General features: G+C 36.5%; 1 protein-coding gene across 6 annotated transcripts in view; it reads left to right on the top strand.

The window, feature by feature from the left end:
• Positions 1-14,200, top strand: part of LOC101845501 (protein fantom) — a 47,614-nt gene that overhangs the window by 18,117 nt on the left and 15,297 nt on the right. For 4 of the 6 annotated variants that reach the window (XM_013088665.2, XM_035972656.1, XM_035972657.1 and 1 more), the window contains exons 16-30: positions 37-155; positions 1,306-1,407; positions 1,767-1,838; positions 2,520-2,597; positions 3,084-3,199; positions 3,884-3,953; positions 4,451-4,580; positions 5,650-5,744; positions 6,324-6,483; positions 7,040-7,194; positions 7,509-7,730; positions 8,247-8,441; positions 9,665-9,821; positions 10,974-11,027; positions 12,734-12,841. In XM_013088665.2, coding sequence (XP_012944119.1) covers positions 37-155; positions 1,306-1,407; positions 1,767-1,838; positions 2,520-2,597; positions 3,084-3,199; positions 3,884-3,953; positions 4,451-4,580; positions 5,650-5,744; positions 6,324-6,483; positions 7,040-7,194; positions 7,509-7,730; positions 8,247-8,441; positions 9,665-9,821; positions 10,974-11,027; positions 12,734-12,841 — 1,833 coding nt within the window. The remainder of the gene's footprint in view (positions 1-36; positions 156-1,305; positions 1,408-1,766; positions 1,839-2,519; positions 2,598-3,083; positions 3,200-3,883; positions 3,954-4,450; positions 4,581-5,649; positions 5,745-6,323; positions 6,484-7,039; positions 7,195-7,508; positions 7,731-8,246; positions 8,442-9,664; positions 9,822-10,973; positions 11,028-12,733; positions 12,842-14,200) is intronic. The other 2 variants (XM_035972658.1, XM_035972659.1) reach the window with 1 other exon arrangement.

Consider the following 14,200-nt stretch of genomic DNA (forward strand, 5'->3'; position numbering starts at 1 on the left):
AGCTTAGAGTGTTACACCATCGATATATTCCTCTAGATCACAGAAAAGCCCTGGTGGAGCTACAGGCTGAGTATGCGGAGACAGTTCATGAGCTTGAGAAGACTCGCAACATGCTTGTAGTTCAGCACAAGATCAACAAGGACTACCAAACTGAGGTATGGAGCATGGTGCTGTTTCTGAGCATGAATGCTGATACATGAACACCTTGGTGTAACACGCTTCCCCCCCCCCCCCCCTAAAAAAATAATTTACGGGCATCTGTTTTTAGTGACAAATTGAAAGAAAAGTTTTTAAAAAATTAGTAAATAACCACCATATCTCTAAACGCGAAAAGTTTGTAGAGTTTTCTTTCAGACATTTTTCACATATCTGCATAGCTGAAGCACAAGAAAATTGGATACAGAATGATGTTATGTATAATGAAACACTTCAGCATAGATCTCCTCTTTCAGATTGGAAATTTGTCTGTTGTGGTGGCAGTCACTGTGTTTAATGGAATCTATCCAGGGGTTTGAGCTCATTAAAATCTTCTTTGTAGCCGGGTGTAATCTCCGTGTGGAAGACACTATCATGAGTTATGTTGGGTTTAGTATATGAAGAGTAATTCTGTAAATCTGTAATGACCTGAAAGTCTCTGAAGTAAGCTGATGTACATCACTATAAACCATAAAGAATTGAAGAAATTGAGGTAATAGGGAATGGAATCTTGAAATCTTTTTCTTCAAATAAAGCTATTTGAGAGGGCCTTTGATGTGTAGACTTGAGATGATTGAATTTTCTCAAGTTTTCAAAAGCCGTCTCCGCCTCTTATGAATGAGTTAATTTTTTAGAGAGTTTAACAAACCCATATTTTATAATATGTGAGGCAGCATGGTGAATTAAAGTGCTCATCAAAACAATGAAATCAAAAGAAAGTGGCATTTTTCTAGTCATTGGGCGATTTTTTCTGAATGTTCTTTTTTGGCTCAATACCTCTTATGTCCTTTTTGTTACAGAAAAATGTTCAGTAAAGGAAATAAAAGTTAATTTCCAGTTTCCAAGGACACCCAAACTTTGGAATTCACCAAACTTTAGTAGCCATTTTCTTGCTAATTTTACTTCTCACACAAGGCAACCCCCATCTCCCTCAATCTCAAATATCTTGACTTTTGTTTTGGGTAGATGGGTATTTTTTTCACCATATGCAAGACAAATGAACAAGCTTTAAGATGATATTAATAACTCTATGTGCCTAAACATCGACGAGCGCCTGATTTTATCGTGTCACAACACATCACTCCAGTGTAAACATACTTTTCCTGACAGGTCAACCTTGCCACAGGCAAATTGGATGAAGTCAAGAGAGAGTATGAGATGAAACTGGATGAGTATGCGAGGCTGTTGGATATTCGCGCTGCAAGGATCAAGGTAGAAAATTCATAGCAAAGGAGACAGCAATATGCACACTCTTAGATTGGGTGGCTAATGTTTGACTTTTTCATTGAATTATGAAATCTGTTATTTATCTGGGAATTCATGAAAAATTAAATTAAATGACATTTTATTGATCCCTGTAGGTCAATTTAGGTTACAATGGAAAACATACATACATAAATACATAATAATAAATACATACATACATGAATACACAATATTTCACCAATACAGAACAATTTCACGAACATGCCAGAGCTATTCATTTCTCAAATATTTTACTATTGTCTTTAAGATGTATGGTGTTTATACTCAATTCATTGGTTTGGTTGTTTTTATCAATTCCCTTCTAGAAATTGGAAACTCAATTGCGGGATGTTGCTTATGGCACAAGGCAGTATCGACTACCTCCTCCTGATGATGATGTGAGTAAACATCACACTCTTCATTTAGTTAGTGAGATGTTCATTGACTTTGTGTTTTATTATATTTAAAATTTGAAAAATATGTGGCAGTATAACGTAGGCCTATATAGGGCATTGTGATTTGTTTCCCTCTTTACACAGTGAAGCCTCTAAATTGCTTTGTTGGAAACATGACAAGTCTGCGGCAAACATTAATTTGCAATCTGAAAAATATGCTTTATAGTGGACATGGTTTTTCCATTTTCATGTACATGTAAACACACACTCTGACAGAAGAATATGTTGGAGCTCTCTCAAAAATATTTATTTTTATTAACGCGGAAACAAATTCTACAGACTTATTTTCAGAGAGAGGTAACAGAATTTGAATAAAGTCTGTATGTTTTTTCTCAAGCAAGTAGGGAAGGCTTGTATGTCAGAATGTCCAGCTGAGATTTGTTTAAAGAAATGCAAACTTGTTCTGTAGTGATAGTGCTGTGTATTTCATTCAGACAACTGCTTGCGTTTAAATTAATTTTGAGTGTATCTATCTGGAAAGCGTTGCAACCAGTGGTGAAAAATTCTCTTTTTAATAGTTGGTACTCACTTTTGAAAATAATATTGTTCATCTGGTGTACTGTGTAATTTGTTTGTCAATTTGTGAAAGAGAATATAAGCTGTTTTTTGTTTCTGTCTTCTCAGCTTGATTCCACTGCTGATCTTGATGAGACCATCAGCCTTGAACGAGGACAGAATCTTTTTGAAGTTCATATTGACAAGGTAAAGTTATCAGTAGCAGTTTGGATACTTCAAGGAAACTTTTTTATTACTGTTTTTATGGTCTTGTGTTGACCTGAAAATATGTTTTGGGGTGGGGTGTGAACATTATTTTATGGTATGAAAATGCACTGACTTGTTTTGTGCCAAATATGTTTAAATTTGAAGGCAAAACACTTGATTCTATGGGGGCATAATACTAGAATCTCCTGGTCTTGTGGAAAAGAAAGAAAAAGAATACCTTCCCCAGGCTTTCCCTTGGTTGCATGTAGATTTGACTCAGCAACTGGGTATGAGGGATAGGATACTTTTGTTGCCTCAACATCAGTCGTTTCAAAATCAATCGTCATATGTAGCGTAAAAAGTAGCGTCTCATACAGCAATGAGAACATTTTTACACAGTGCTCTGATTTTATAGAAAGGTGCTATAATTTTTATATTTTGAAGTCTTTTTGACGGTGAAATGATTATGCTCTTTTTGCCCTCCAGGTGTCACTGTCTAAGGATGCACTGAGAGTCATTGGAGATGAGGAGCCGTCTCTCTTCTGTATGTGGGACTTCTTTGAGTTTGAGAGTCTATCTACACCAGTAGTGAGGGGCTCTAGGTGAGGACTTTTGTTAGTTTATGTTTGTGGTAGTGAGAATGTTTAAGAAATCAAGATCTAGGTCTGTTCCATCTCTCATTAAAAAAAATAATTGTGAAAATGTTTTTGCAGAATTTAGCTACTAATTCAGACTATAAATAAATGCTTTAGGTAATTTACTTATGTTTAATATTCTGACCTTGTGAACTTAGTTCTCATTTGATGTATTTTTGTCTTCTTGAGTTTAAGTGAGAGACTCGGACTCATTTGTATGGAGATTTGTTTCTTTATTTTGATATTTAAATATTTTTGTGGAAGGCTCTGAAGGAGAATTTATATTTTCATAGGAGATAACATTTTAAAATTTCTAAAATTTTGTGAATCCGTGATTTTGTCAATATAATAGGAACCATCCTTCCCTTTATGTACTGTGATCAAATATATGAACTGATATGCGTACATTTATTTTCCGAAATGTCCTATTCATTATAAAAAAATACATTAGATATATATTCAGTTTTTACTGGCTCTCACAGTTTGTATAAGAATGTAGACAGACTGAAGTAAGTGTTGGGAATTCAGGGTAGCTCAATGACTGATTATTTTATTGATAATATAGTAAAGTTTGTATGTGTAGTTGTACAAGTTGATTTCTCTTTGTTAGTTTGTTCTTTTTAGAAATTCCAAGTATTGCTTTTTTTTCAGGCCCATGTTTGACTTCACCTCACAATACATCGTCAAAGTCGATGATTTCTTCCTGCACTATCTTCAGAAGGTAAAAGATAATTGTACTCCAGGAATCTTGGTTTTGGAAACCAATTATGAATTAATGAGCAATTCGGCAAATGCAGCTGGTTTATATAATGAAACAAGTTTTTTTTCTTACAACTCTTTAGCAATGCTTGAAAAAATTAGTAAAGATTTTTAGTGTATCCAGGTTATTGTCTTTTAGAGAAGAGGAGAAACCAACAAATTAGGTGCTAGTCTTGGTGAAATGGTAAATATGATATGAATTGAAATTTGACCTATATGTGGACTACTGAAAGTTCTTACTTAGAATAAGGACAGGAAAGTTCTATATAATTTAGCTGTGAAATGTTTGGTAAATTTAGAAGAATTTGATAAATAGGCTCAGTGCTGATGTTTTGCTTGTGATTGATCACCATAATTCTTAATTCTGAAGAAATGAGAATTCTGCTCCGTTCATCATCATCAAATGTGTCGAGGTGTGCAAAATAATGCTTACTGTAACTTTTGCCTTTGTGTTCTCAGGATTCTTGCAGACTCGAACTGTACCAGTCATTTGGACAAGATTACAGCAAAATTGCTGTATGTCAGCTGGTCTTCAGGGATATTTTTGATAAACCTCATGGACGAATTCATGGCACTGCCTCTCTTACCGGTAAGTTGTCACTAAAACATGTTGAAAGGCAAAGCCATACTGCTCTAAGCTGACAAAATGACCTTTTTTCTTTTTTGGGTCCTAATTTTTTTAATTTGCCTTATTGATAGTCAGATCATTTACCCTACTTGTGTGAAAAAATCAGAGTGGAACTGTTTCTAGTTTTTGAATTAATGAGAATTCAAGTTTCGGAAGAACACCTTTTTAAAATTGATGTGCCTACAAAACGCCTGTTATCACAAAACTACTGTGAATAAAAAAAGGCGTTTGTCAGTGTACAGCTGCATAGCCTCTTGATGGCAAAGCATATATTTGTACATGCCCCTTCTGGCTGAGTAAAAAGAAACAGATTGAAATAGTAATGGTCATTTTATACAGGGAAAAAGCAAGATAAACAGACAGACACAACAAAAAGAAAGACAAAAGTAGGACTTATTTATGGCTTCCCCCAACCAGCCTGTAATTATTATTTATCAAAGTAAGGAAGTTACATGTCCCTTTTCGGTGTGAGGTGGGCTGGGACATGACTCTCCTCTGCTATTGTCCCGTAGGTGGGTTTCTTGCATTGACCTTCTGTCACTAACCAGACATTGTTTAGTTCTTCAGCAATTAAAAAAAACACGCATAGATGAAAAGTCAGGAAGGGCACGACTGGGGCATATGGCACAAGGATCAGCTTTGGTCAGATATGGGTAAAACAAGAGTACTTTATTTTCCTGACAGTAAGTTACTGTGTTGCTTGCCTTTCTTGGGGTTGTCATTTCTGTAAAATTTGTTATCCCATGGTGGTTCTACTGCTTGTGCGATATTTTTGGGGACACAGTTTCTTTATAGTTTCCTTTATCCAATTGTTTGTATGACTGGGTTTGTAGCAATTAACTTTAATACTTTTTTTACGATGGGAGTTTGAGAATCTTGAATTTTATATTTAACTCTCTAACTATCGTTGATTCTTATATATGGCGTATAAATTCCCCTGCTTCATTATTTCTTTTGTTTCCCTGAGACTTACTGCAATAATGTGTAAAGATGATTGATTTAGTAAAATTTACTAATATTTGAATTCCAGGTACTGCTGATGGTGAAACTGGCATTGGTTATGGTACTGTGGATTACTGGGTACGCCTCAGAGTACCCATGGAGCAAGCGTTGAGGCTTTATAAGGTAAGTTTGATATGGAGAGAGCTGATAGGTTAGAAAAAGTACAACCCTGTTTTATTTGAAGCTCCATGAAATGTTTTTTGCTTTTTTTTTTCTCTGTTTGCTATTTTAGTTCTTAAAAGGTATTAAACTATTCTTTAAATTTTTTTGCTTTTATAGGTATTGATTAGGCTTTAATGTCTTTGAATGTGGAAGTTACTCATTTTATTTGCCCGTTGTTAATAGTTTTTTTTTGTGACCTTTTTTTCAGTCTATAATATCACTTCAGTTTAGTCAATCTTGAACTATGTTTGATATAATTAGCTATTTATATTCGCATTGTCCTTGTCCCTTAATGCTTTTGATAGTGATAGAACATGAATAATTATCTCTTTGGTTCATAATTTTTTAATTCTCAGTTATCAGAATAACAGGCCAAGCAAACCAGGCACATATGAAGATAATAGCTCTTAATAAAAGGAAAAAAAATGGAAATTGAAAAAGGATTGTACAATTAAGTGATAATGAACTTAAACCAAATCTAGGGTGTATGGATATTCATCATCAGGTAGGAGACATTAAACATTGACTTTTTCTTTGCAGGAACGCACCAAGGCTCTGGGCTACATCATGGCTAACGAGCGTATGGCTACCCAAGCCTTGGAGGCTCTGGATGAGACAGCAGCACAGAGACCCCCGGACAATGTTAATGAGATGCATATTAAGGTCATCAGGTGCTCCAAGCTTCAGCCACGCAGGCAAAGTATGTGTGAATGACTCTACAGGACAGTGTTTCCTAGACCTCTGGCATAGAATTTTCCTTACTTTTCTACTTTGTCTTTTGCAAGCATTGATAGTTGTCTGCAGGGAGGAAACAGTAATTCTTTCTAAGGTTTATTTTTTAGGTTACAATTTTTATTTTGCTGAAGTCGATCTGCGGCCTTTATGATTGGAAATCACATTTGGATTGTGTCTGTGAGCGTTTAGGGATCACTTTGTTGATGAAGACGTTATTGTTTGCTCATTGTCTCAACCTAGTAATGCTTCAGTTTATATATTTAGAAAAAAAAGTGTGTGTGTTTTTTAAAGCATTAACTTTTAAAAAACATTTTGTACAAAGTTTTTTGGGGTTTTTTTTTGCATCGGGAGGATCTTTAATATTTTTGTGTGGATATTTCCGTGGTAGTGTCTTTGAGGCCTGTACTCTTTCCCATCAGTCTTCGGAACATATTGAGCGTAAGTTGTGAATAGTAATTTCTAGTGTAAATCGAATAAAATTCTTACTTTCTTACTGTTGGTTTTTGTGTCCCCGGATGTAGATGTGCAGCCATCGCCGTACTGTGCCTACAAGCTACTGGATTTCCCTGACCACGACACTATCATCCTGAGAAGCACCAACAACCCAGAGTTTAACGACCACAAAATCTACAGTGTCCCTGTCACCTTTGAGTTGGATCAGTACCTTAGAACTGCTGTACGTATGTGGCTGCTCTTTGAAAGAATCAGGTTTTATGTGGCTTTTTATTTGTACAGTAAAATAGAAAGTAAACCAAAGTATGAATAACATAATATGCTTTACAGTATAGGCCAACCAATGTCACATAAAAATGTGGATCTGTGATGCGTGAATAAGTTTTCACTATTTACACACCCATTACTTTTCTATTTGTCAAAAGAGGTCTGACGTTTGATAACGCTGGAGAAAAACCCAGTTCTACATTGTTACTCTTTGAAGATGAGGATAATAGACATTACTTTTTCCTTACTTGACTTGGTTGTTATTTTCAGAAACTTCAAATCTATGTGTTTGATGACACGGATCCGGAAGTTGAGGCTTACCTGGGTGTGGCTGAGATCCCTCTCCTGCCCCTGGCTCACGACAAACCTGTGTCTGGGGACTTCCAGCTGACCCGTGGTACGGGAAAAGTCCCAGCTGGGGTCATTGAGGTCGAAATGAGGTGGCAGTACACCTACCTGCCTCCCAAGGTGCCTAAGCATGAACCCCAGGAGGTAAGTCTGGATCTGATAGTTCAGGAGCAAGGGGCATGCTTATTATAAAAGTTTATTTCTCATGTATATTTGTCTTTTCTAGACAGTTGATATTCGTCTGTTGTTATAGATATAAAACAATTTCAGCATTGTGTATGATTGGAAAATGATGACAAACTTTTGTTTTGTAAGTAGAAATTGAGGCCAAAACTGAGCGTAGTGAAGATTTTTTTCTCATTTATGCTGAATTGTGGCACATCAAAACAAGATTTCGCTTACTGTTTTTTTTTTTTTTTTACTTAATATTCTTTGTGTAATTAAATGTATTACCCTGAGATATTTCAGAAATAGTATAGCAGAAGAATTACCTTACTTTGGGATAGAATTTTACTTGAAAACGGGATAGAAGAAATATGAAATGAACGAAAAGCAAAAGTTTTTGTTAGATATATTTAAATCCTTCGAACAGAAAAATTCTGCCATGAACTACTTTAGTTCTTTAACTCAAACTATCATTGTACTCTTTTTTCTCCATAGCTTGAGATGGCTCCAGATGAGCCGCCCCAGAAACTGGAGGCTGAGGGACCCCCAACAAGGCAGGAACTGGTCGGGTCCCCACCGGGGCCCCAGGTAGCGCGTGCTGTAAGGAAGCAAAGAGGTCCTACAGCCACGTCCACTCCAATGGACAAAGATCTCTTGCACCCTTCTCATGCTCAGAGGACAGAAACAGGAGTGAGTCTGCTTGTCTCTCCTTTAGGATTTTTTCCCCCCATTTTTAACCTTTTTATCTTCAAATCTCATGTTTTTCTGGTTGTTCACTCTATGGACTGAACCGAACTGTTGATATTTAGCTTAAAGAGTCTTCAGCTATCTTTATTTTGATGCTGCTTTCGTTGAATACATTATATCCTTGTTGAATCACAAGATTCAAGAATTTTTTTCTGTTTCAAGAGCTGTTTGTTTCTGCTGTTATTATGAAGGAAATATGATTTTCTTAGGATTTCAATCAACTTTTTGAAGATGTGTGACTTCAGAATTCATTTGATATAGTTTGTCATTCTCGAGTTTTGTTAGTTTGATAAGCATGAATTGATGAATTGTGAATGAAATGTACAGTACAAAATGTGTTGCAATGTCTTCCGGGCCTGCTTCTACCAGTATGAATGGATTTTTGTTCTGTAGTTATTGTGGATGATATATTGAGTAAACTCTATTTCCAACATCCCTCCCCCTCCCCACTACTTCCAGTAGAATGTGCATTTCTACATCTCAACTGGCTCAATAAAAACTGACACCAATATTAGTGATTAACTTTGAAGTTTTCTGCTGTCAAATCACAAAGCTTCTGTTTTATAAAAAAAATTCAAGTTGTATAGATAATCATGTGAGACTTACTTGACTCATTTTGTTACCCCCCCGCCACCCCCCTCCCCGCCCCCATTACCACCCCAAGCTGTTCACCCCTTTGATCATCACTATTCCTTTAACTTGTGACATACGACAGCATGGTGCCAGCTTCTACCAACCAAAGAGACCAGATCATCGCTTAACCTTGATGAGTTGTTTGTAAAAGTTTGAACAAAGAGAAGCCCACTGGCATGATAACGATCGTTTGGTGTTGGGAATAGATCTAGTAAGAAAGATGAATAAAAGCCACAAAAGGGAAGGAACAGAGTTTATTTTATACATCCGCAAATGAATGCATGATGGGTCCAAATATTTTCATTCATCTCATCCCGGTTTTTCTTCTAAACCTTCCCAGTGGGTGGTTGGCGGGTGCTCTGGTGTGGCTTGCTTCTTCTTTCCTATCAAACCTCTATCGTCCTTTTCTCCCTTCCTTCTTTTTTATGTTTGTAACTCTCATGTAACACCTCTAATCTTCTGGCGCTCATATGACCTTATGCAGTTGCGAGCGCCGTAAAACCTCTACTAAAACTGAACTAAAACCTTCTCAGCCAAAACCTGTCTCAAGACGCAAGGTCCAAATCTCAGAGGGAAGCAGCACGGAGCATGAGGACCAGCCTGAGGTCAACGAGGTCAATGACACCGTGGCCGAGGTCATCTCGGGCTTCATGCCGCGAATGTCAGAGTCCATCTCCTCGGTGCCTGGAGGTTGGCTCCTCTTTGATATTATTGTGTTGTTGTTCTGTTTCTGTTAGACAAGCGTATTCTTGTCTTCTATTTCAGCTAAGATGCTATGGCTTTTGTGACTGTGTGTGTATGTGTATTTGTGTATATATGTGTGTGTGTGTTTTTGTATGTATGTGTGTGTTTGTATGTGTGTGTGTGTGTGTATACGTGAGAGAGAGAGAGAAAAAATAATTTAACTCTGAAAGTTGAACAATCCTTTTAAGTGCGTTTACAAATGTCTATCTATGTGTATAAATGTGTGCTTGTGTTTGCGTGTGTGTGTGCATGTGTTTGTGTATGTATGTGTGTGTGAATGTATGTGTGTGTGTGTGTGTGTGTGTACGTGAGAGAGAAAGAGAGAGAGAAAATAATTTAACTTTGAAAGTTGAACAATCCTTTTAAGTGCGTCTACAAATGTCTGTATCTATTTGTTATGTGTGTGTGTTCGCGCGTGCGTGTGTGTGTGTGTCTGTGTGTGTCTGTTTATATGCGTGTGAGAGAGAAAGAGAATAATATGAATTTGAAAGTTGAACAATCCTTTTTACGTGGGTTTATAAATGTTTATATCCGTGTGTATATTTGTGTGTGTGTGTGTGTGTGTGTGTGTGCGTGTGTGTGTGTGTGTGCGTGTGTGTGTGTGTGTGCGTTTGTGTGATAAAGAGAGAGCATTATATGTATGTGTGTTGAGAGCAATTTAAATTTGAACATTAGACTGTATTATTTCGTGTGTGTTTGTATGGTGTGTCTGTATCTGTATGTGTGTGTATGTGTGTGTGTGTGTGTGTGTGTTGTGTGTGTGTCTGTATATGTGTAGGTTTGTGTACATGTGTGGGGTTGTGTACAAGTGTGCTTTTGAGAGGAAGAGAGAGAATAACTTATCTCCAAATACTGTACTACGGGGTGGGGGGTCTAAATAAAGCTGTTTTTAAAATAAAGATATCAAGTTGCAACTAACACCATAGTTTTGTCTTGTTTCAGTACAACTTTCCTTGTTTTTAATTTTTTTTAAAGGACTAGTACTAAAATGACTTGGGCTGTTGAGGAATAAAAATGTGAATAATCATTTAAATTTTCCAGAAATATCTTCTTTTAGATTGATAATGATGATTTCTTTTTTCTCCGTGTTTCTCTCAGAATCAAGTGCTGTGACAGATCTTGGGCCCCCAAGTGTTGTGGAAGAAGAATCAGGTAAAATCATTGTCGCGTTGGACATTTTAGACAACTTTTCTTTGATTGATGCTAGTTGGTTGTTTACTCACTTATTTGTAATCTTTTAAAAAAAGTTTTGTAGAGTTTTCAGCTTGCTAATGTTAGATATTATGTTATTAGTGGGGCTTTAAAAATAGACCCATTTATTTGAACTCTTAGTTCGTTCTTTGTTCTCTTTTTTTTTTTTTTTGCGTAAGAAGTAAAAGGAAATGAAAGTCAATTGATAAGTATTCTCTTAGATACGCACAGCTTTTAGTAATTAGTCAGACACAGGTAGTACCAGGGAGTTCTTTTAAGGGTTCTCCTGTCCATAATCTATGAAAGTAGTAAAGGGATCGGTCTCTTGTTTTGCTGTGTCTTGTTATTGGAGTATATACCCTATCCGTACGTTGTGTTTTACTATTGTGTCCATACAACGTGGGGAATTCTGCGCCACTTTCAAAGAGGAAATCTACTCCTTAATCCGATCCGTACGCTTTGCATAGCAGTCTGTCAAAATGATTTTTTGAGAAATGCTGAAAGTTTAAAGAGATCTTTGTACTAGAAGTATTCTAAAATGTGAAGAATACAACCCTGGGGGTACAAAATGACCCCAGGGCGTACGGATAGGGTTACACATGTAATTGAGGTAAATGTGCTGTGTATTTTGCTTGGAGAAAGTAACATTTACAGAGAGGAGTGTCAATATTTGTGGTGCTGTTTGAGCTGGTTGCAGTGATTTTTGTTTGTTTGTACTTTCTTCAAGTCCCTCTCGAGTCTCTTTGATTTTTAACTCTTCCCTTGGGAAATCATTTTACTGATAAGTAATTTGTTCTGATAGTGCAGTGTATGTTTGAGTGGTGTGGAAAGAGTTTAGTTCATTTTCTAAAATTGAAATAGTGCAATAGCGTAATGAGGGCACAAAATGTGCTCCAAGATTTTACATTATCGTGTAAAACTTTCAGGTGGATTGATGGGATTGGTGGATTTCTTTTCTTCGAGCTTCTATACTCTTTTGAAGAACATGCTGTAACGTGTATTGAATGACTTGAAACAGGGTAGACCGTAGCATGCTTTTATTGATATAGTCTACTGCCAGACTAAAAATCTGTATAGTGTAAGAAACTTGATCTTTTGTTCTTTTCTTTGGTAAAGTATTGCTGTTTCTTTCCAAGATAAAAGTAGTAAGACTGCTGATCATAGTATTCAATTTTCTACTTTTGCTTTTCTTTGTAAATGTCTTCATTTTTTAGACACAGCTCTTTTATTATTCAGTCTTGATTCCAATCTACAATGCAGCTCTCTTGAACTTTATTTAATTAGTCCTGGCTCCCTGCCTTCTTGGGTTGTCTTTTTTTCAGAGATGAATGAAAGTTGAAAGTTGTCTCTAAGCATTGTGTGGTGTAGAAAAGGAATTGCAACCCATAGTTATATTTAAAGTCTTTTATAAAAAGCACAGTTGGGGGGGTTCTGAAATGCTTAAGAACATTTTGCTTTTGAACGAATACAGGAGCTTAAGGTTTCCATGTAAATGATCCAAACTGTACATTAACAGTCAAGGTGCAGGGAGAGCAGTTGTGGTATTTCTTATCATAGTTTTTCTCAGACTGAAAATCCTCTGGACTCTATGCCTTTTGTGATGATATATATATGTATGTATATTTTCTTGAGCTTTAATTCCGTTTTGGTTGCCTCCCCTAATGCAGCCATGCCAGGACCCTCTGCTGGAGAGGAGAGCGAGGAGGGGGAGGAGCTTCAGGCTAGACCTTCCCCTCCGCGCTCCTCTCTTCAGTTGGAGTCGGGATCAGAGGAAGGTATCCCAGCACCATCCATCTTTTTTTTTTTTTAATTCTTTGTGTGTAAACAAATGTTTGATCTTGTAGTTTTTTCATTTCATTATTCTTTTTACTTGCAGCTAATTTTCTTTGTTTCAGCTCAAATTTACAGCTTTTTTCTCTCAAATATTTATTCTGTTCCCTTAGTAGCGAGTGCCAGATTCTGAGGCTTTGGGAGTTTGAAGTGGACTTTCTGTCTGTGTGCAAATCTTCATTCTTCTCTGAACTTTGTTGCTATTTTAAAAGAGAACTTGTGCATCACAAACAGACTGGTACACACACACGCGCACGCACATACACACGCACACACACACACACATACACACGTACGCACACACACACACACACACTCTCTCTCTCTCTCTTTTTCTGTCTATCTCTTTCTGTCTATCTCTTTCTGTCTCTCTCTCTCTCTCTCTCTCTCTCTCTCTCTCTCTCTCTCTCTCTCTCTCTCTCTCTCTCTCTCTCTTTCTGTTTCTATCTCTCTCTCTCTCTATCTCCCTCTCTCACACATATGCACATGTACACATACGCACACACAATTATGTATTTATAAGTCTTTTCTATTGCTTTCAATCAGCATGTTCATTAATTATTTATCTCCGAAGGTTGTAAATCCACTATACTAAATCTAAAAATGAGAAAAACGTCTCTAAATTGGTCGTTAAATCAAAACAAATTTACCTATTTTGATAGATCTTCATTTAATGAATGAAACCCTGATAAATTGCCGAAAATTAATTTGATGTCGAAGTCGTCGTAAAGAAATGTGACCGGGCTGCTGTCAGCGGCTCACCGGCACAGTGGTTCCGACCACGAGCCGAGCGGTTTGCCGGAGATAAAGAGTTAAAAAGAAATTTCGTTTTTCTTCCTGTTAGAGGAATAGAATGAAGATGAATTTTTGGGATGATTGGAGAGGTTTAACGCAAGAATGTTTAAAAAAAACGCTCATTGTGTTATTGTTAATCATCTGTATACATTTTTTATCCCAGGCATTGTGGATATATATTCAAGTTTTCTTATTATCACAATTGCTTCTTAGATGTGTGCAAAATTTTGTAATGACTTCTTTAAAACTATTTTGTCTTTGTGATTACTCACTAAAACATTTTCAGTCTTGTTTTCTGTTGTAGCGGAAACTCATAGTAATTTTCATGTTGATCAGCATTTTTTGTTTATTTTAGTGTCTTTTTTATTTTATTTTTAAAGGTAGACTTGACTTTTTGACCAAAGATTTTTTATAGGGCATAAGACAGCACCATCTGAAGGCATTCTATTTTGTATAGGTGTCTTGTGTTATTAATTTACCAATTTTAAAGAATAAATTTACAAATTGTA

This window comes from Aplysia californica, unplaced genomic scaffold (assembly GCF_000002075.1).
Source record: "Aplysia californica isolate F4 #8 unplaced genomic scaffold, AplCal3.0 scaffold00784, whole genome shotgun sequence".
In the NCBI taxonomy this organism is placed as follows: domain Eukaryota; kingdom Metazoa; phylum Mollusca; class Gastropoda; order Aplysiida; family Aplysiidae; genus Aplysia; species Aplysia californica.